Source organism: Sinocyclocheilus anshuiensis, unplaced genomic scaffold (genome assembly GCF_001515605.1).
Source record: "Sinocyclocheilus anshuiensis isolate Anshui unplaced genomic scaffold, SAMN03320099.WGS_v1.1 scaffold1003, whole genome shotgun sequence".
Classification (NCBI taxonomy): domain Eukaryota; kingdom Metazoa; phylum Chordata; class Actinopteri; order Cypriniformes; family Cyprinidae; genus Sinocyclocheilus; species Sinocyclocheilus anshuiensis.
In genome coordinates, this window is record NW_015542495.1 from 328,701 (window position 1) to 351,296 (window position 22,596).

The 22,596-nt window shown below is 37.6% G+C and overlaps 1 protein-coding gene across 1 annotated transcript in view; it reads left to right on the top strand.

Annotated features, from left to right (window-relative positions):
* The window catches only part of LOC107694143 (voltage-dependent L-type calcium channel subunit alpha-1C-like), a 132,931-nt gene that overhangs the window by 23,279 nt on the left and 87,056 nt on the right, over nucleotides 1-22,596 (top strand). The window contains 1 exon segment of the mRNA XM_016493748.1: nucleotides 21,821-22,163. Coding sequence (XP_016349234.1) covers nucleotides 21,821-22,163 — 343 coding nt within the window.

Here is a 22,596-nt window from a genome sequence, read left to right on the forward strand (position 1 = left end):
TAATCAAAGTGGAAATCACTTTACTAAATAATGTAAACTTGACTGACTGCTTCATTTCCACTTTAAAGTATAATAATTAAGATAGGAAACCAATATTAGAAATTGCAATAATATTTAACAATATTACTGTTTTTTCTGTATTTTTGATCAAATAAATGCAACATTGATGAGCATGAGAGACTCCATTTAAAAAAACATTACAAATCTAAAAGATATACCTCTGTGTGTGTGTATATATATATATATATATATATATATATGTATGTATATAATGTTGTTTAGCATTTTCATCTTTATAAAGTTTTTGGGCTTTTGGTGACGAAGAAATTTTCTAATGAGAAATTTGTGTTGCGTTCAAGTCATGGTTTGACTGAAAGGGTAAACACACTAATTATATTGCCTTGTGATATGCATGCATTTTGTATTGTTTGTTATTCTTCTCGCTATTAATTCCTCATGAAACAGGTTATGAAATCATGTGCTTTGAGAAGGTGTTCTGTTGTGGGTGCTTTGATTAGAGCCAAATCTGTGCTTTCAATCTTTGTGTAATCAGACAATCAGTTTTAACTGATTCCCTGTGAACCCTTAGTGCACTTAACATACAGTATAACACCAAATATTTTTTTTCTTGATGTAACATTAATTTACTGTTAGAACAGTTTAGGTTATGATAGTGTTTCATTATGCTCATGCTTTGTTCGCCGAATACATGAGGGATGTGACCATAGTCCTAGTTTCTATTTATTAATCTTGAAAAAGTGAAACTGCTCCCAGGGGGACTGCAAGAATAATTGTTATACCTTTTGGTTTTTGCTCATTTTGTTAGAAAATGTTCAGCCTAAAGCACTGATATTTCATCTCGGACGTCTTTTACATGTTAGCAGTCATTACCCATGTAAATTAAATTTATAACATAGAGCTAATCGAGTCAGATACAATTAAACTAGAAGTTCATGAAGCCTGATGTTACATTCATTATGTGTAAATTTAAATTTAAAACCCCAAAGATCTACTAATTAAATGCATAATGGCATTAGTGAAGTCATCATTCACACTTACTCTACCATTCAGAAGTTTAAAGGCTATAAAAGATTACTGCTTTTATTCAACAAGGGTGCATTAAATTGATCATAAGTGAGAGCAAAGACATTTATAATGTTGCAAAAGATTTTTATTTCAAATAAATGCTGTTTTTAAACTTTCTATTCATCAAAGAATTATGACGTTGCCACAAAGTTATTAAGCAGTACAACTGTTTTTAACTGATTCATAATAAGAAATGTTTATTCGGCACCAAATCAGCATATTATTTAGATTTCTGAAGGATCCTGTGACACTGAAGACCGGAGTAATGACTGATGAAAATTCAGCTTTGCATCACAGGAATAAATTACATTTTCAAATATATGAAAACGGAAAACACTTATTTTAAATAGTTGAAATGAGAAGTTATGGTACTGTATATTTTATTGTGTAATAGAAAACAACAGAAAACAATACAAAAACATGAATGTTTTATTCTCCATTCCAGGTTGAAAAGGTCACATGACTGAAACGGATGAATACAGTGTTTTTAAACCTTATTTGATTAAGCGTTGAGTTCTTGTGTAATTGGATTAGACTGCAGATTTCCTGTTCGACAGGAAGACAGAAACTCATGATCATCTTTCTCTCTCTCTCTCTCTTTCATTTCTCCCAGCCAGTTTAATGCTATTCCAGGGTCTTGTTTCACAATCAATACTAAACCAGTTAATTAGCTAACCGTTCATTTTTTGATCATTCAGGACTAAACCTGTTGGGCCTTTCCCACCTCAGCCAACTGTTCGACCTGCACAACGGGCATGAAAATGTACTCAAAAACAGGCTCAGTGGTCCGTAGTAACACTGACACTGTGTTTACACAGGCATTAGAAGGAACAAAATCCTTCAGCCATGTTGCTGCAGTCAAGTCTCTTGTGACAACTTATCGTGATGGATCGTTTGGGTCCGAGCCCAACTCTGTTCTGGCACAAGGATCACAACTCGCCTCACTTTTCCCTGAACTGCATTCAATAGCCAAATGTCTGTCTATAGCGTTAAACGAGTGTGTATGCACATGTATTTTGTTTCAGCGCTGTTCAAAGTCCTGCTTTTACGAACGTTTAGCACACAGCTGCGGCACAAGAACGGTGTCAGCTGCAGCGCAACCCCGGCTAGCATGCTAACCGCTAATGCTGTGTCGTCTTACTATACCTCTGCAGCCATCTGCTTCTCATCAGTGCTAATCAACCAAGGCACATAACGCCACACGAACACAGGCATGATGCTTAGCAGCCCAGGAATGACCCGTTCAGGCTTCCTCTGCTTTTCTGTTTCTTCCTCAGTTCACAATCTCTCTCCGCTCTCTCGACCTTCAGACAAATGAATGAAACCGGGGAGAAAACAGGCATGTCATGACTCTGTTATCGGCGTCCTTGGCCGATTAATCATGATGCTTGAAAAGAGCCCTACAAGTGTACGGCGAGGCAATAAATCTACATGTGGTGAGTGAGATGGTGACTCGGGACTTGATTAGAGGGTGCCGCTGTTTGCCAGACGTGGGACGTCGACATTCTTTGGGTCAAAACTGTTCCGGCATGGAGTGACTAAAAGTGCTGATATAACACATTTGAGACCTGAGCATTGAGAGGAAAAGAGCAGAAAGAGAGGCACAGTGGTGCACTTGTAAAGGCCACATCTTCTTTTATACATCTTCTTCCATGCATTCTTGCTCTGATTCATCCTGGATCCATATGATGACCGATTCTTTGCGCACCGTCCTAAAGCAGCTGACTGGACACCACTGTGTTCTCCGCAGTGCCGGCACAGATGGACTCTATCTAAACAGTTTACTCACTCTGGCACTCTCTGATAAAAGCAGACACACACCTGCTGTTCCAGCCACATCAGCATGGCACAATGCAGCTCTGCTCCAAGGCATTAGGCCCCGGGGACTCAAACCCATAGCCTTCTGAATATTATCCCTACAAGCATTTGGCTAATCTGTATACTGAATTTGCCCGTGGGACTTAAAAGGATAGTTCATTCAAAAGTGAAATTTCTGTCATCATTTATTAAGCCTCCTCATGTTGTTCCAAATTGGTTTTACATTCTTTTATCTGTGGAACACTAAAGAAGAGATTTTGATCTCGGTGGTATTGTGTGGACAAGAAACATTCTACAAAATATCTTCTTTTTGAAACTACTTCAGTCCCACATGGACGTTCTATTATATTTCATATTTGGAATGGTCATTTTTAACCTTGAGGTAAAGTAATCTTGAGTTAGTTGGGAATTAACTGGGGGTAGTTAGATTTCAGTATTACATTTGAGCACTCTGTGATGGTGTTCTTCTTTGCATAAGGTGAATAACGTTGATTGGACAAGTACAGCACATTTTATTAACCGCTTGTCCATCTGTGGAAATATCACCATATAAATCTGTTCTGGTTGTCTTCTGAAACATACTCTGAAAAAGCAAGAAACTTCAAAAATATCAAAGACAAAAATAGAAGGAAAACAAAGATGAGTGTTTGCTGTCACTGTTCAACATTTTAACTGTCGCCTTCAGACACTGAAACTAAACAGAGCATGAATATTTCTGTACAAAGCACATGAATATTTAATGAGATGAGAGGCGGTTTACGATTGGTTGTATTTTGCTAAACACCTTGTCATTACTCATCTTTTGCTAAACAACTCTTGCACTACAGTTTTACACTATATAACTTGCACAAAAGCACAACCCAGGGTAAAAAATGGCTCAACATAGGGTAAAAATTTATAACCCCCCCCCCCAAAACAAACTAAAAAAACAAAAAAAAATTGTAATGTGTTAGAACGAGCCGTTTTAAGTAGGCTTGGTTGACTCTTAACTTTTATAAAGAATATCTCTTTGGATTTGAGACTTTAGTCTTTGCAACTTTACAGATATTCTTTATGCACCAAGAGCTTGTAACACTCCAAAGAGAAAGGAAAAATTTAAATCGCATCATATGACCCCTTTAAGCTTCAGGAACCTTCCATTTTCTGGTATTGAATTTTTGCCATTTTTTTTTCTTACTTTGACACAAATTATTAAGTAATGTCATCTGGTGGTATATTAGACAGCTGAGAACCGTGTTCTATGCAAGAGGACATGGGCAGATATTAAGTCAGCAGCACTGACTCTTTCATTCCTGTTCTCCAGAAGGTGGAATTAAAAATTTCAGCCATTGGCAGCAAGTTATGTGTCCTGTCTAAACCATGTAGGACTACTTCAGCAATAACAATGTTCAGATGCAGACATTTGCCTCTCGTAGTGGCCAAAGATTGCATGAAAAGCCTGACTGCTGAGGTCAAAGATCTGTTTTCACTTGGTCTGTTGACGCAAAGAAAGGGTCAGATTTATGTATTGCGATTCAGGGTCTTTATTGTACTTTTAAAAGGTTACAGTCCATAGTAAAACAAATTGATTTCTTTATCATAAAAATGTATTTGTGCAAGCAAGGACAATGCCAAATAACACTGTGTTCTGTCAGCATCTTGAAAAGCATTCATGAATCTTTGCTGAATTTTGCTTTATGACACCAGTATAATTCACTATCCGAAATATGTGTGCTTATGAATAAAGGGGTTTGGAAAATACAGTTTATCAAGTTAAATGTTCTTTCCAGTATTCAGTATTGAATGGACCCCTTGAAATCAAATGGATTAAGGCAATTTTCTTTCCCGTGCTAATGTGTTGCCAATTGAAAAAGGAAGTTATGAAAAGACATTTATGTCATAGACCAGTCCTTCTAAAACCTTGATTTGCTCATTGGTATTGCTGGGAGGAGCTAGGGACATTTTATAATAAAAATATATATTTATGCTATATATTATAGCATAAATATACGCTAACAGTTGGTACTCATATAGTCTTAAAGCTACAGACACAGACTAAATGCCACAAAATTATTATGTATCTTTTAATTTCATAAATGCTTCTTGAGCATTTCAGTGAGAAGAAGATTTGAAGCATCTGAAACCTGGCTAATCGTGTAATGTAGTTCTCCATGTTTATTCTTGGCGGGTTTGATCTTATTGTGCTTCTGTTTATGCAGCTGCACACATACAGACACACGTGCATGACCCTTATCTGATTATAGACGTATGGGCTCTGGGTAGTGGTGATAATTGGCGTGTGGCCATAATTGCGTGTATGTTGAACCTGTTGTTAGTAGGCAGGTGATTAATTGATTCATTATTTGAATGCATTTTGAGTGTAAATACATTATTCCAGAGCTCAATTTGCAGTGTTGTAATTAGATGTAGAAGAAATGTGGCCTGCTAATGAAATGCCTGAATCTCCTCAAGGTGCCCTTCAGGTGCAGTGGAAGGTTGGCCCAGGAGGAAATGTAGGCGTGTTTTATGCCTGATGAAGTTCGGTTCTTCTGCTGAATCCAGGATTCCTGTTGGATTTGGTGGGGATGTAATTCTTCTCAGAAAATGAACAGGGGGCAGGTTTCCAAAGAGTAAAACCTCCTTTTCCTTTTTTCGCAAACATATTGTCTCTCTTTGTACTCGGTGTGTTGTTTAAATGGTTTTGGATACAGTGTCTATCATTTTGGAAACCAAAAATGAGATGCTTACATAGCTGAAAAGACAAATGTGAGCTATGGAAAGAAAGAAAGCATTTGGACTACTTCCACTGCTGTCAACCCTGTGCTGCTTTCGGCTTAACAGAGATGAAGAACTCTCCAAGACCTGATTGATTTCTATGAGCAAGCTGTTAAAAGGGTCATTCTTTGTATGCGGTGCCTTTTGGACCTCATGATGTGTTGAAAAAAAGTTGCTTGGATCAGATTTTGGATTGGGAGAAGGTTTTGTCTATTGCAGTTGCAGCTGAGTTCTGGATTTTATCTGCTAATATGTTTGAACCGAATGAAAATGGATTGAGGTTGCGCCAAAATGACTTTAAAATGTTACGTATAACCAATTTTACAGCTTGAAATAAATTGTACTTATATGTATAGCAATCAATGTAAAGGCTAAATTAGCTGTATATCTGTAGATCAGGAGCCACTATTTAAGTTTTATCAAATACCTATAGTCAGTAATATTTGATTTAAGACTGAATTGTTTTCTCGTGAAAGTTTGGCTTAGATGGTTGGAGCATAAGAGTGGAGAAGCTGGATATGATGATAAAACATACGATCTCAAATCAACCGTTCAAATCAAGTGAGACTTGTTTAATTTCCCCTAAAATGTGTCATATCTAGAAATTGATGTCATAGCTGATTAATTTAGTTATTTTTGGGTTCATTTGTTGAAACTGTCAGTAGTACATTTACAGAGTGCAAAGCAATACTGGGGACAGGTGGAAAACCGAGGAAAATAAACAGGACAAAATAGGATTTATTTACACCACATACAATTAATGACCTGGTTAGAAAAACAGGATTTAAGGCAGTGTCAGCACAGCATTTGTCTTTGACTGGTTTTGTTTTTTATTTTATTTTATTTTAAAGTGTATAGTACGGTCATACCTTGAAGTGAATGCTAATATGTTTATTCTAACATTATTATCAATATTTTAAGACACTGCAGGACTGTGACTCAAAAACTCTTCTTGATGTGAATAGTGTTTTAAGATAAACTATTCAGTGTACCTAATCAGTTTTGAGATTTTAGAGATCCAGTATTGAGATTTTGAGAAAGTTTAGAGATCCTGTTCAGTCTGCTCTAGTTTGTGACCTTTCTTTTCCTTCTTTTTGGAGTTGTAGTGGATCATTGCTGCCGTCATATTTGAGCCTAAATACCAAGGCATGTCGTAAAATGTCTGGTTGGCTCGTTCTCCTTTAAATCAGAACCAGAATTCTGTCCAGAACGGATGAATAACTCACCCCATTGTATTTGAGCCATATTGGATGTATCTGCTCTGATGAGGGATCCAGCTGCACATTCCAACAGGACACAAACCTCAGTTTAACACCTCTGATTAATACAGCCGGCCGTTTGATCACTGGGGAACAGGGAGTGGTTGAGCGCTGGGGCTGGGCCGCAGCCAGAAGTAATGTATCGGGATTTGTATTCATTACAGATACACTGTGGGCTCTCCTGTCTCGGTGCCAGCATAAGAGAGATGGAGGACCGGCCTGGTTCAGACTCACTATAAGCACAGGGAGCAAGAGGGAGCACACTACAGGAATATGAATAAGAGAGAGAGAGGTGCAGATTCATTTTCCTATTGTCAGCTTCAGCTTTCACTCCATCAGTATCCTGCTCACCTTTTGGAAGTGCCAAGCAGCTTTGTGGGTGTAATCTCATGTTAAACCTCTCTGCTTTCTCTCAGAAATGTACTGCTTCGTTCTAAGTGTTATCTTTTATCCCTAAATCTCAGCAGTGGTCTTGTAAAATGTGATATGAGACATGTAGGTTCTGACCTCAGAGCGGTTGATGTCTCAGGCAGATGGTGCTGAGGGTCTTTGGGCCCCCTTACCTGCTAGGAACACACTGGTCCTGATTCTAAAATCATTCTAATGATGTAAATGTCTTTCCCAGCATACCCTTGGCTTGTCCTGAATATTCAATAGTTGCGGTTCATTTTCACTTTTTTTAAAGTCAACATTAAATCAGTTTTACTCTTTACTCTGTTTTCTTTCTTAGTAAAACCATGTCTTATTGTGCATGGTTCATTAAAAAAATATATTTATATTATATTATATTATATTATATATTATTATATATTATATTATATATTTAATATTTAAGATGACTTAAAAAAAATGAAATAAATAGACTAAAAAGCCATTGTTAACGCCAATATGAATGCAATGCAAACATTTTTTTTTTCAATTCATCTAATTTTAGCAATTAGGTGTACATCACATTTGCTGCTGAAATTTAAATATATTATGCATTATGAATTCATACAACTAGTTCTGGTCCACTAATTTGATTAGAAAAGCGTTCCAAGAGTTTTTTTCCTATGCTTCACAAAACCTTATCCAAAATATTTTTGTCCTCAAAGCAAACTAAACAAAGTAGCTTAAAAAACATAGTTATTCAATAAAATGTAACAGAATTATCATTTTGTCCATATTGGTCCCCATAGGACTTATTTCGATAGTTATTTCAGTTGTTGGAGGCAGAGCTGAAATTTAACTTGCAGTCTTTTGTAAGAAAGTGGTGGCGCATAAGTGGACTAAATGATTGGAGATTAGAGAAGTCTGTCGTTTCACGGAAGATCAAGTTATGGCATTTTATTAAAAATTATGGGGTCAAAAACAAAAAAATTAAACCTGCATAGATTAATTGTTTATAATAAGATTAAGCATTTAGAATTTAGCATTTAGATTAAGCATTTAGAATGGGTGAATTTCCAGTTCACGCTGACTTTAGGTTTTATTTTATGCAAAAAAATTTGTTTGCTTCAGTCATTAACATTATTTAAATGTCTTGTAAATGCTGTTTAATGCTGCATTTAAAACAGCAGCATGTGTGAAGCAGCATTGGCATCAAACACACAGGACTCTGACCGAAGTTTGCTTTGCCTTTACTGTCATTGTACCCTTAAGCAGCCCTTAGGCTTTCATCTAATGTTCTAGCTCAGAGAAATGAGGTAAGACTCTTCAGGGTCAAGAGAGAAGTCATTTCAGGCTGGCAGAGATGAAAAATGATCAAGCTCAGACTCATTTTTTTTGTGTTGTGCTTTCCTTTCACTGTTGCTTTTGACTCTGTGCCTGTCTGCGGTTTGTGTGCGAAACAGATGTCAATGATGGCGTCTCTGTGAGTCTGGCAGTCAGTTTTTATTTTATAGATGAACCTTCCTCTAAGTAGTTTTTCAAAGAACCATCTGACCCGTTCTGTGAAATAAATCCTGGAAGAACCATTTCCGAGGGTTATATCAGAGGAAATACGGCCCATAGTTTCCCTGCAAAGGCTTGAATCACCCTTTTTTATGATCAGAAATGACTAGGAATTTTTTCCACAACCTAATTTCTCCCATTTTCATGTGACCTTTTACCTTTCCCTTCTAACACGCGCACACACACACACACACACACACACACGCACGCATACGTACAAGGTGTGCAGAAGGGTCAATGCGGTCCCAAACCTTCCTCTTCGTCTTCTTGGACCCCAAAATAACTCGGCTGTTCTAATTAACGTAATTAATTTCACTTATAGCAGTTAATTATTTCAGATTGGGTGAAGAATAGAGCGCTGGAATGAAGCGAGAGAACGAGAGAGGGAAAAAGAGAAGGTGGTGGTCTCAGGAGTCTGTCTAATCTTGGTTTAGGGCAGTGGAGGAAGATTAGAGCTACTCATGCACTCCTGAAGAAAAGACGTGAACCCAATTACAATTCTTTTTTTCTGCTTCTCTTCCTATTTTAGCCCTCCAGAGTGCTGCCGTGAGTGCCTGTGTGTGATGATGACTGTTAAACTGGCTAATAACATCTCAGAACTGAAAAGAGTTTAGGTCAGCTCAACCCAGTTCCTGTTACAGTCCTGTTTCAGGTGGCCAAATATGCACACTTCCCTTCTACACAGTTTGCAAGCAGCAGTGCATGTGAGCAGGATGTTGAATATTTAGTATGATTATGATATGGTGAGCAAACTATGGGATACCAGGATGCCTCAGATGAGATTCAGAAGTACAAACAGTGGATTCTTTATATCCCATGAGACCAGAGGTGCTGGGGAGCCATCACATTTGAAAAGTTGGCGGAGAACTGTGAGCTGGGAAGTTCTTGTCAAGTATAAAGGGAGGTGTCAAGTCTAATCATTCAGGTGGATGCTGCACACTGGTGGTGGTTGAGGAGATTCCCCCTTCTATGTAAAGCGCTTTGAGTGCCCAGAAAAGCGCTATATAAATGTAAGGAATTATAAAGTCCCGTTCACACCAAAGCAATAATTTCTGTGTAATGATAACTATATTTGCGTTCACACCAATGCAGGATAATGTTCTGTTTATTATAAATGTGAGCTGCACTTACACCGTCAACTGCTTTAAATGTTTAAACGCTTTATAATTGGGTGCATTCTGATTGGCAGTCAATGTTTTTATCATTCATCAGCTGGGACAAAAATTGTTCTAAAAGTGATTCCAATAAAAACATTCCTTTGTGTCATTAACATAGTTGTGGTGTGGAGTTCCCCATTCTCACAGAATGAAAATGAAACCTTGTTAGAATTAGAATTAAAATACAGTTATATTTATTGATGTATTTAGCGTTCTTGGTGTGAACAGGTCTTAAAGGGATAGTTCACCCAAAAATGAAAATTCTGTCATTAATTACTTGTTCCAAACCCGTAAGACCTTCGTTCATCTTCGTAAGACAAATTAAGATATTTTTGATGAAATCCGAGAGCTTTCTGACCCTGCATAGACAGCAACGCAACTGGCACGTTCAAGGCCCAAAAAGGTAGTAAGGACATCATTAAAATAGTCCATGTGACTCAGCGGTTCAACCAGCTACGAGAATACTTTTTGTGCACGAAGAAAACCAAAATAAGGACTTTATTCAACAATTTCTTCTCTTCCGTGTCAGACTTTGACAAGTTGAGTAATTAATGACACAATTTTAATTTTTGTGTGAACTCTCCCTTTAAATAGCGTTTGTTCATCAGCACTCAAGTACAGCACTTACCTGCATACCTACAGTAAGTCAAGAAGTTCTTCATGAATGACATTCTTGCCTTTACTTACAAGTATGAGTAAATTCATGTACAGGAATTTGGAAGCTGTATTCACAAAGTCAATGTTTGAGATTGACAACTGTTTTACAAACAGGTGTGACTCTCAAATGTGTCCTATTCATACCACAGTAGACAAGAGCAGATTGAATAATGTCTGTTAGAGCAGGTAACCAAAGTCAGTTCTCTTGTGTAACTTGCAAGTAATGCCTGTAACCTTCCGGTTGTTAAGTCTGATGCCATGTGATGTATTAGCCATTTCCGTGTCCAAACGCTCCTTCAGATCCCACAAGAAAAAACAATCGTGGAACCTTTGAACATTTTCACAATCACTTCCTTCTGTTCCATTGAGGGTTAATAAAGTCTAAACCAGGGGTTCTTAACTTTGGCCCGCAAGATCCACTTTCCTGCAAAGTTTAGCTCCAACCTTGATCAGACTCACCTTCCTGTAACTTTCGAGTAATCCTGAAGACCTAAATCAGCTTGTTCAGGTGTATTTGATTAGGATTGAGGCTAAAATCTGCAGGAAGTCTAAACTCTGCTTCCGAAAGCTTTGTTTTCTCGTTTGTTTAAGAATTACGACTATTATTATTACCCTATCAACTGCAGCTTTTTCCTGTTCTCTTTCTCATTGCAAGGAAAGCTGTTGAATGACAATTGACTCCGGACTCCAGAACAGTAATATTTGAAAGTTGATAGTGACTTTAAATGTATGTGCTGTTTAGTATTGATTCTTTAAGGGTCTGATTGTTATACTAAACTGCATTTAAGGGGTTTAAGGCGATTTTGAACATAATCACAGTTTCACCTGGAGCCTTCAAGGGCAACAACTTGCATGTGAATTTACCCAATCAAAACTTTGAAAATTTTCAGAATATTGCAGATCACCTCTTGCCCTTCTGAATACAGAGGAGAAGAGGGGAAGATGTTTAGAAAAAGACAGGAAGAGGTAGGGTGCATGAGTTGGATGGAACGGATAAAGAGGAGAGAGATGGAGTGATATTGGCAGTGGAGGAAGGAGAGAGAGCAAAAGAGATGGTCTGATGAGTTATATATTATTCAGTAAGTTATACATTATTAAAGAGAGTTCATATTTAGCTGTTACACACAGGCATAAATTAAGAGAAAAAGGGAGAAAGCACAGACAGAACGTAGGAGATGAAGATGAGATAAAGACGCTCTAAATGTGTGCGTGTGAGGGTTTATGAGAGAAACGTGGCTGTACAGATCAGCATTAATGCTCCCGAGTTAAACGCAGCGTTAATCTGGACCAGCGGGGTTTGTGCTGCGAGGCTCTTTTTGTGACTGAGATTACCGAATCCCTCCGCGCACTCTGGGCCAAATTCCAGTTCAGAATTCCAGGACTCTCATTCATGTCTTGACTTTCTTTCTAGAAGCATCGAATTCCATGAGAACCAGCTGCACTTCGGTTGGATTTAAACAGGCCAGACTGCATCACGACGGAACATTTTACTCAGCGTATGAAGGCCTCATGATGGCATGCCTATATGTTTCCAATATATATGAGCAGTCTGTGAATGCAGATTTGTGGTTTGGGTTGGAATCAAGTTCAGTTCAGGATCAAGTGCCAATTTTCCAGTTTCCATTCCAGTTTTTGGGCCTTTTTTTTTTTTTTGAAAGCAGTAGTTCATATAGAGTCCTGTTAAGCCATGGGGCATCAAATAAACAAAAATGATTAAGTATAGGGTCTAAAATTAACACTCACCAAGTGCCAAATGTGAGTAAAAATTGGCTTTGGCTAGTAAACGCAGAGTTCCTGGCCAGTTGGCTGACAACTATTTGAAAAACTATAAATGAATAAATTATTTAAACTGTAAAAACAATAGTCTGACTCTTGCTGGTGTAAGCGAAGACCATAAATCAATACAAACAGTTTTTGAAATTTTACTGCAATTTTAGGGAATGTTTTTAAAGGCACTTCTGTTTGTAATTTTTAAAGGTGCAATCTCTGTTGAGTTTTGTTGTAATCTGATTTTTAATTTAGCTACATCTCTAATATCATGTTATCTTGCGCTTGGATGTCTCATGTCTGGGGACGCAATTGTGTGAGACAGTTATGACAGGTGATTACCAAATAATTTTCATGACAGACTTTGGCTCAAACATTTAAAAAAAGTATTAAAATAACATTTGACATGGTGTGCGATGAGATCGGTGTTCTAGTTAGTGCAGTTGAGGCAAAGTCACATGACTTTTTTTGATGCACAATGAGGAATTTATTCGCCAAATGTTATTGGATAAAAATGTATCCGATTCAGTTTTAGAATTTATGGACTAGGCATTTCCATACAGTGTTTTTATAGCAATATCCCAAAATTCGCATAAAAATAAGTGGAAGGGTCGGCACCGATATCCTTGTGGGCAGCGTGCTGGCATATAGAGCCATTGCGCTATGGGTGTCCCGAGTTCGAATCACGGCTCGAGGACCTTTCCCGATCCCGCCCCCCTCCCTCTCTCTCACTTCACTTCATGTTATCTTTACACTGTCCTGTCATAATAAAGGCAAAAACGCCAAAAATAAATCTTTAAAAATAAATAAATATGACCATTGACATTATTTTGTTGCATTGTGACTACCTTGAGATCTTTGCTAAACTTTTAGAGTTTCTGAAACATTATTTAAATGTTGTTTAAGTGTTTCTAATGTAAAGTATGGAATATTATTAAAGTACATCCCACATGTTCATGCTATAGCCATGATAAGTCATATCAAATCATGTACTTTTCTAAGCAGTCAGACTTATGACTTTCACCTGGTGTAGGATAAAAAATGGATTTAGAATGAATTGGACATTGAACAATATTGCTGTGTAGCAACACATTTTCGACACCAACACAATAATGCAAGAAGCAAACTCATGATGGGTTTTGTTTTTGTCCCATTGCGTAGGTTACTGCTCTGTATGAAAGTGTGTTTAAATTTCATGGTGGATGTGTTTGACTCTAAGCTACAATTTCACTGCCATCTCTCTGGAATCCGTCATTCTCTGGCATTTACCCATGTGTGTGTGTTGATGACCAATATTAAACGGACATGCTTTGAACTCCATAGTGACTGATGTCTGTTTCTTAAAATAACTGGACTGTGACCTTATCTCCTGGTCCTGTAGTCTAAATGTTTGTGAGCAGTCTTGTTTCAGGACATCGAGGATGGATGGAAAGAATAGAAAACATAAAACCAAGGAAGAAAGAGAAAGGGAAGGAGGAGTTGTATGTTTGCTTATATAACCACACTCCTTGTAGTGCAAATACCTTGTTTAACCTCATCCCAGTAAACCCATTGTAAGAAATGCAACTATTTAGTGAATGCTTGTTGCTGTTTTTAGTGAAAACCTTGAGTAGTACTTTAGGAGGACTGCTTACAGCATGACCTAACAAGACACAGCACAACTAGTTTCCAGCGATGAGGAATTTGCCTGTTCACACTAAAAGCAGAAAGACTGTATGGCACGACGCAATTACAGCTGATCAGAACATGTTTCATGTGTAATATATAATGTGGAGCGGCATGATTAGGACACAGTGCTGTCTATATATTTGTGTGTGGGTCTGTTAGTGCAACATTGAGAGGTTTGTGTTAAAACTGTTCAGTTCAGAGTCCAGCTGATACTAGGCTTTTTTATTAGCTGGAACCTAGAACTTAGAAACACAAACATTATTTTCTGTAGCTTGTAGATAAAAGAGCAGAATGCGATGGTACCATTTTACTAGAAAAACATGGCATTACAATTTGGCAGATAAATTGATGTCAGCATGAAATCAAAACAACTGACCCTCTTTACTTTCTTAATAGCTGTTAGACTTTATTGTTGATGTTAAGGCTGAATTTTTATGAAACAGGTTTTTCTACACCACTTTGTATTTTTATATTATATTATCGTCCCCTTGGTATTATAAGGTTCTATCTGCATTCCGAGTAGTTTTGAGATATTGAGCTTCAAAAATTTTTGCATTCCATTCGTTCCATTTGATGTTTTTCTCTATACCACTGTCTAATGAATATAATATAATATAATATAATATAATATAATACTTCCAAAGAATAATGGCTAAATATAATAATAATAATAATACTTTTATTTTCTGACATCTCATTCAGTTGATTTTTAGAGGCTGAATAGCTTTTTTTGCTGCTGTGCATCACTGTTATGCTGTCCTCTGTGTGTGTGTGTGTGTGTGTGTGTGTGTGTGTGTGTGTGTGTGTGTGTGTGTGTGTGTTTGTGTTGGTATCTCAGGGGTGTGTGTATGTGTCACTATTTCAGAAATGTGAGTGCATGTATATATGTCTCAGGTGTGCGTGTGTATGCGTCTATGTCTCGGGTGTATCAGTCGTGTGTACGTCTCAGGTGTGTGACTGTGTGTGTCTGTATGCCTCAGGTGTGTGCGTGTGTGTTAATGCTGAATGACGGCTAATTATGTGAGAACACATCCTAGGGCATATAAACATTATGTTGGTGTTGGCGCCCAGCTTTGGTAAGGTTTTGGTCATGTTTAGGGGTGTGTGGGACCAGTGAAGCGTGACTGAGCAGCTTGATCTGATTGGCTGGCTTTGATAACAGTGATGTAATTGAACAGATGGTAATGGATGACACCTTCAGTGTGCCCCGCCCACTCACGCCACACACACACACACGGCATCCTAACACAAGCAGTGCTGTAGTGTTGTGTTTTGCCTGTATCTTTCTCTAGCAAACACTCACTGTCTTACTCTTTGATGTTTGTGTGTGTGTGTGTGTGTGTGTGTGAGAGAGAGAGTGTGTATCTGTGTGATACAGAGGGACAGAAAATCGAGGTGGCCAAAGACCTGTGTGTGTCTCGCCATCATTATCCTGTCATTGGTTCATTTTCTTCTGTAGTAGTTGGGTCTTTTCTCATTGATTTATTTATTTTAGCTTTGTGGCTTCAGAGCATTGTCAACATATGACTCCATTTCCCACAATTCCCTGCTGAGTCATGAACTTGGAGTATTTCATACTTTACAGCTCACTGCTGCATGTGTGACATCATCGAGCGATGACTCAGTGCCACATTAACCGAACACACACAAAGTCAAAGTGAAACTTTTATGATGCCCAGCTCACCCTCACTATAAAGGGCTTTGTTCCACATTTATATATTTTGATACATTAAAATTATTTATATTAATACTTCCATTAACCTCAGTGCTGGTTTCTCAGCTGGCACAGGACCTACGCAGAAGTACTTGACCTCCATTCTTTTTTTTTTCGAGTCAATCGTCAGAACCATAAATGTCATGTGACTAATCATTCTGGAGCCGTAGGGAAATTACATACCCTTCACTATAGCGACTATCTTGAGGTGTGACGTCAAAGGCAACAGACAGGGGAAAATCAGTCTATTTCACGCTTTAAAGAGCACTCCAGAAAGATGGAAACAGCTTTCATATAATTACATTTTTGTTATTTTTTCATGTTTTGAAATATTGTATTATGTCATAATAAATGGCAATTAGTGTTGTTATTGTTAATTGCAATGAAAACGTTCAAAGTAAAAAAAAATGACTTTGTTAATTAAAATAAATTTAAAATGAAGTATTCGAAGAAAAACTTTACAAACTTAACTGAGTATTAGAAATGTTGCCTTGGCAAGTGACTGAAATAAAATAAGTTTAAGATGAAGTACTAAAATGGCTAAACCTGAAAAAAGCTAAACAGAATATTAAAAAAGACAAAAGCATATAACGTATTATGTAATTATTGAAATCTAAACTAAAGATGAAACTAACATCTAAAAACTGAAAACATACAAATAATAGTTTATAAATAATACTAAGTAACACTAATGACAACTTCTGAATGGCCATCAATGGAGAAGATGCAGAATGTTGTAGTTACAGCATCTACCAGCAGGGGCAAACAGGTCCAAAACTTGACTGATACTAAAACATGACGTGGCAATTCCTTTCTCTCTCTATGCTTTTAAACAACCCTTCATAAATATACATATCAATGTTTAGAGTGTAGCGTGTCTCAGCTGAATGAAGGAAACTTAGTTCAGCAAGATGTGTTGCAAGATCTGTTGATGCTGCCACATACAGGTCTGTCGCTCTCTCTGTCACTTCTTCTATCCCGCTCTTGCTTTCTGTTACCTCCTCATCACTTTCTCCCTATGAATCTGGGTTATTCTGGCCTTGTATCTCTGCAGATGAATTTTAAAAAGGATGTTATTAATACTTTTGCGTGCGTGCGTGTGTGTGTCAGTGTTCTAGGGTCCACAGGGTCCACAGGGTCCCGTGTCTCTTCCTGTGTTTTGATCTTTTTGCAAATAATGTTTTTCTAGGTTTTAAGGCTTAACTCCTGCCACACCATTAAAATATTTTCTTGATTTCTCTAATATTTGGATAATTAATGGTTGTAATGATTCTTGATCTTTGAATAGATTGTAAAAATGCTTGCAGAGCCCAAGGGGTCAGATTTTGCTGGTTAGCATGGTCCATGTGTATGTCGACAAATGTTTTTTGCAAGCAAGAATAATAATGTCATGACAATAGGCATGTGTTTTATTTTCTGTCAGCGTGTGGTTCATTGTTTCTAGTGATAAAAAACTGTCTAATCGCACCGTTTTGTGTTATATATGCTGTTTCTCAGATGTGGTGTGCATGCTTTTCAGAAAACCAATATCCAGAGTGCGGTTGTGGGACATATGACAAAGGCAGTAAACTGACTGGATACTGGAAGTAATGTCTATTGGTAAAATGCTTATATTCTGCTTTGTACTCTAGTTTCTTATTCATTTGCCACAATCAGTCAGAATTGTTTTATTGACTGACTGAGCGGTTCCTGGCCAGAATGAGCTGAACTGTTGGTTCAGACTTACTGTGCCTGTCAGAGGTTTGGCTACATCATGGCTGCTTCTGAAAGTGCATAATCTGAGTAGGTACTTCTTTTGAAAAAGTAATTATTTAGCAATTATTAAAAAAAAAAGTATGTTCCATATAGTATGAATGTGTGTAGCAAGAATGGAATCCGGGCGTACTACATTTTTATGATGTTATGCTGAATAAAAAAATTTAAAAAAGGTTGTGACTTTTTATCTCACAATTCTGCCTTTTTTTCTAGCAATTGTGAGTTTACATCTCACAATTCTGCCTTTTTTCTCAGAATTGCATGATATAAACTCGCAATTTTGATTTTTTTCCCTCACAATTCTGAGGAAAAAAAGGCAGAATTGAGAGTTCTGAGAAAATTATTTATCACAAATGTTAGTTTATTTCACAAAGTCAGAATAAACTTGCAATTCTGACTTTTTTTCCTCAGAAAAAGTTTGTATCTTGTAGTTCTGACTTTTTTTCTCGTAATTGCACATTTTTTCTCAGAATTGTGTGATATAAACTCACAATTGGGAGTCAAAGTCAAATTCTGAGGGGAGAAAAGACTGATATTTTTGCAGAATTGAGTTTATATTTCGTGCAATAATTTGTTATAAAGTCAGAACTGCAAGATATAAACTCAATTCTGAGGGAAAAAATTACAATCGCAATTGTGACTTTATTACTCAGAATTGTGACTATTTCTCAGAATTGAGAAAAAAAATTACCTTTTTTATTCAGTGGCGGAAATGGGCTTTCATAGTTTTTTTGCCTGCCATTTGGTAGGGAATTATGCATATTTGAACATGCCTGTGTGAACTAATACTCTTAACCACACCCCCAAACAATGGTATGCTCTTAACCACACCGCAACACTATATCACACTTCGACTTGAAGCGGCGCTGCGCAGTCCAATCAGTGTATAACATCGAATGTGTGTAGCATGAAGTACTGCAAGAGCGTTTCATAAGCAGTAAGCATACAGAGCCATCTGCTCTCTAGCATAACATATATAAGAAGTCATTGTGCTATTAAAAAAACATCATGTAAGTTTCAGAACTCAAAACATTCTCGTTAGTCTAAAAACTGAAGCTAAACTGCCAAGATGACAGGTTGTGGAATGTGCTACTTTATGACGTAATAGTGTGGCTAAACCCTGCCTCCGCAGAAGATCAACGCCTGCTTTTACATCACTGACTGTTTAGCCCCGCCCACCAATTCAAGCACGTAGTAGGTAAATGACAAGAGCGGCAAACGCAGGTCTATGCAGAAACCAAACGATGAACTTAATTTTTAATGAAGTGCCAGACCATGTCAGTAAGAACTTGGTCCTTTGTTTACTTCATTTACTTAATTTGTTTACAAACAATGCACAATTGGACGCAGAACTTTCAGAAAGATTGAAACTAAAAGACAATGTTTTGCAGACTATATTGGATCCGACAGTGATGTCATACCACACAAGTGTTAGTAACTGTTTTCATTACATGATCACTATTGCTTGGTCTGTTATTACAGATTATCGTTTGATATGTACTGAGTGTTTATGCGTTTTTAACCTAAAACACTGCAGCGTCCATCTGTGAAGGATGTAGCCTGTCAAACATACACAACTATTAGCCAATCATAGCAGTGTGCATTTACTTCCGAGTCAACAATCCACCACGCCTATTCAAACAGAGCGTTCTGATGAGGGGGGTTAAAAACAAGACAGAAAATAGTTTATTACTTCTAAATTATGATGTTTTTTTTAAATGTCAAAATCTTGATAACATTATAAGTGGACCTCAGAGAACAGTACAAAATAAAAAACAAAGGCTGTTAATGACCCATTTAAGCAGTACATATAGTATTGAATTAAAAGTGTTTCTGTTGCTACATAAAACCTTCTCAGTTGTCTGTATATTTGACAAATATTGCATCTAATCCGCTTCATCTGTGATAAAGTATGCAAACGCTGCTCAAGCATCACCATAGAAAGCAGAAAGTGACTTCACGTCTCTATAAGCAGCAAATCTCATTGATCAGTTGAAGTTGAAGTCGAGCACTTAATTTCACCCTCTCAACCACACCTCCAAACAATAGCACACCCTCTTTTACAGTGTTTAACAGGTGTCTTTATCTTAGTGTTGTGACAAAATGGCCTGGCTGTGGAAGAAACCAGAGCAGAATGAACTAGTAGAAATTAGAGCAGTAATGTTTTATTCTCTTGTACGGTCGTGGTCAAATCATCCACTGCTGTGATGCTGCAGTGAAAATGCTCTTACTGTACAGCTCAGAGAGAGAGAGAGAGAGAGAGTGAACGGGTGTATGTGTTTTTGTGTGGTGAGATGAATATATGAATGGTGATGCTGACTCATAAAACAGTATGTGAGAGAGTGTGTGTGACTGTGGCGTTAAAATACACTCATCCATGTAGTGCACTAGATTAACACATGCTGAGGTATGTGTGTGTGTTTGCTTAGTTGCTGGAGTGAAAATGGTGGCATATGGTCAAAAAACCATAGAAACAAATTATAGTTATCCTCTGCCTAATCTCCGTTAGCCCCTCCTCAATATATATCAGCCCCTCCCCTAGCTCATTTAGTCCCTCCCCATTTGTTTCAGGCTAGTTTCTTGCTCATCCAGTACTAATAGCTGCTTACACTAAAGTTCACTTTTTACAGTCATCCTTTTGTTCATATTATGTATATATATATGTTCATTGAAGTTGCAAGTTAAAATACAATGTGAATGTTTCCTTTTTTGAAGTGAAAAGCTCTGAGAGAAGGCCATTGCTGATCTCAGATCAGAGGGAAAGGGGATCCCCTGGTGTCAGTGGTGATGCAGTTGCAGAATGTGATTAAATCTCAGTTCATGGATTCCAAATCGAACAGTTTAAGTGGCTGATGGCTCAAACTTTAGGAAGTTTACATGAGGTGCAGATTTGATCTGTGTGAATGAATTTGGTGATTTTCCTCGACACCTAGTCTTTGCTTTATGTGAATTCAAGTTTACAAGTGTGTGTATGTATAGCTCTTTTTCAATTAGAAAAAATTAGTGTCAGAGTATCTCTCAAGAGAGTGAATCCATTGTGGGTACTTTAGGATGAGTAACTGAGATTCTTGCTTTTGAAAGTCCTTTATCCAGAGCATGGCTTTACTACGGTAATTAGAAATGGTGCTTTAGGAGAAAAGAGTCATCGAGAAAAGCCCACTTTGACTTCCTATAATTTAACAGGAGTTAGATAACACAGACAACAACTCTCCAGTTCTCTTTTTACTCTCATAACATACTTTACTGAATCCTAATGATCAAAACCCAGCACTTTCTCTTATATAAAAGACATCTAAAGTATGTGATTTCTGCACCACTAGCATCACAGCATCAATCTACAAAAAACTACATATTAAACTGGGATAGGAGAAAATATTTTATCATATATAAACTCACTGATGTCATTCTGACATGACATTTCACACTAATCCAGATTTTGGATTATTCAGTGGGCTGAACCATTTATTAAAAAGAGAAGGGGGAGAGAGAAAACTGAGTACAGGATGGGAGAAACTCCCCGTTCTGTGGTTTATTACTGTGATCTCACTCTGTCTCTCATTCCTGACACACACACACTTCAGTAGGACAGTTCTCTTTGGATTTTACACTCTTGGACTGCAGATGGAGATGAGATACAGTCCTGCAGGGCTGCCATGTGTGATGAATACGCTGTTGCAATGGGCCAGGATTATACTGGAATGCCAATATGTAAAATATAAAAGAACATTGATTGGCTTTTCACACCTGAAATTGTTTACCAAGGAGTTATTACATATAAATACCAGGGGTGTTTAATCTTGGGTTGCCAGGCTTTGAGATTTCACACTGTACATTTGTAAACCCATTTGTGGATGGATTTGATGGTCTTATTTGCATATTTACTAGCTTAATAACATTGATTGGACAAGTACAACACGTGACAAGCACACAAACTGTTTTAATTCCTTGTCCATCTGGCTGTGGGCTTTGTTGTCCCTGTGGACTTCTATAAAATAAACTCTCTTAAATGACTGAAAATCTGGGTCTGGGACAAGGGTAAAACAACAAAATCTTTTATTTAAAATTTTTATTTTTTTTGGCTTTTCAAATCTACCCTAAAAGGCATTAGAAAAGTTGCCAAGTGAATGAAGGTATGATTAAAAAACTATTTTAAATATGACATCAAAAAAATCTTTATTAATACAGAACCAAACATCACAGAACTCCGCTTTCTCACACTCTCTCATTCACTGTCTCCTTCTCTTCGTCTACAGGCTCCAACTATTCCAGTCCGTCGTTGGCTCCAGTCCCCAGTCTGAATGAGGATGAGCGTGTGGGGGGCGGGGGTGGGGTGCTGGGTCTTGCACCTGAACACATTCCCACCCCTGGCGCCCCCATCAGCTGGCAGGCAGCCATCGACGCGGCACGGCAGGCCAAGCTGATGGGCACCACTGGAGCCCCGATTTCCACTGCGAGCTCCACGCAGCGCAAACGCCAGCACTACACCAAACCCAAGAAACAGGCCAGCACTGCCTCCACGCGCCCACCCCGAGCCCTTCTCTGCCTAACTCTTAAAAACCCCATCCGCAGGGCGTGCATCAGTATCGTGGAATGGAAGTATCCTTTACTGAACTCTGACCTGCTTGTTATATATATATATACACACTACTGTTCAGAAGTTTGGGGTCGGTAACATTTTGAATGTTTTGAGTCTCTTATGCTCACCAGGACTGCAATAAAAACAGTACTATTATGAAATATTATTACAAATTAAAATGAATGTTTTCTACTTTAATACATTTTTTCTAAAATATAATTAATTTTTGTGATGGCAAAGCTGCATTTTCAGCAGCCATTACGCAAGTTTTCAGTGTCACATGATCCTTCAGAAATCATTCTAATATGCTGATTTGCTGGTCAAGAAACTTTACATATTATTAATGTTGAAAACAGTTGTGCTGCTTAATATTTTTTAAGGAAATTTTGTGGACTACCGTTGTTTTTAGAGTTCTAGAGTACAGCATTTTTTGAAGTAGACCTTATGTGACAA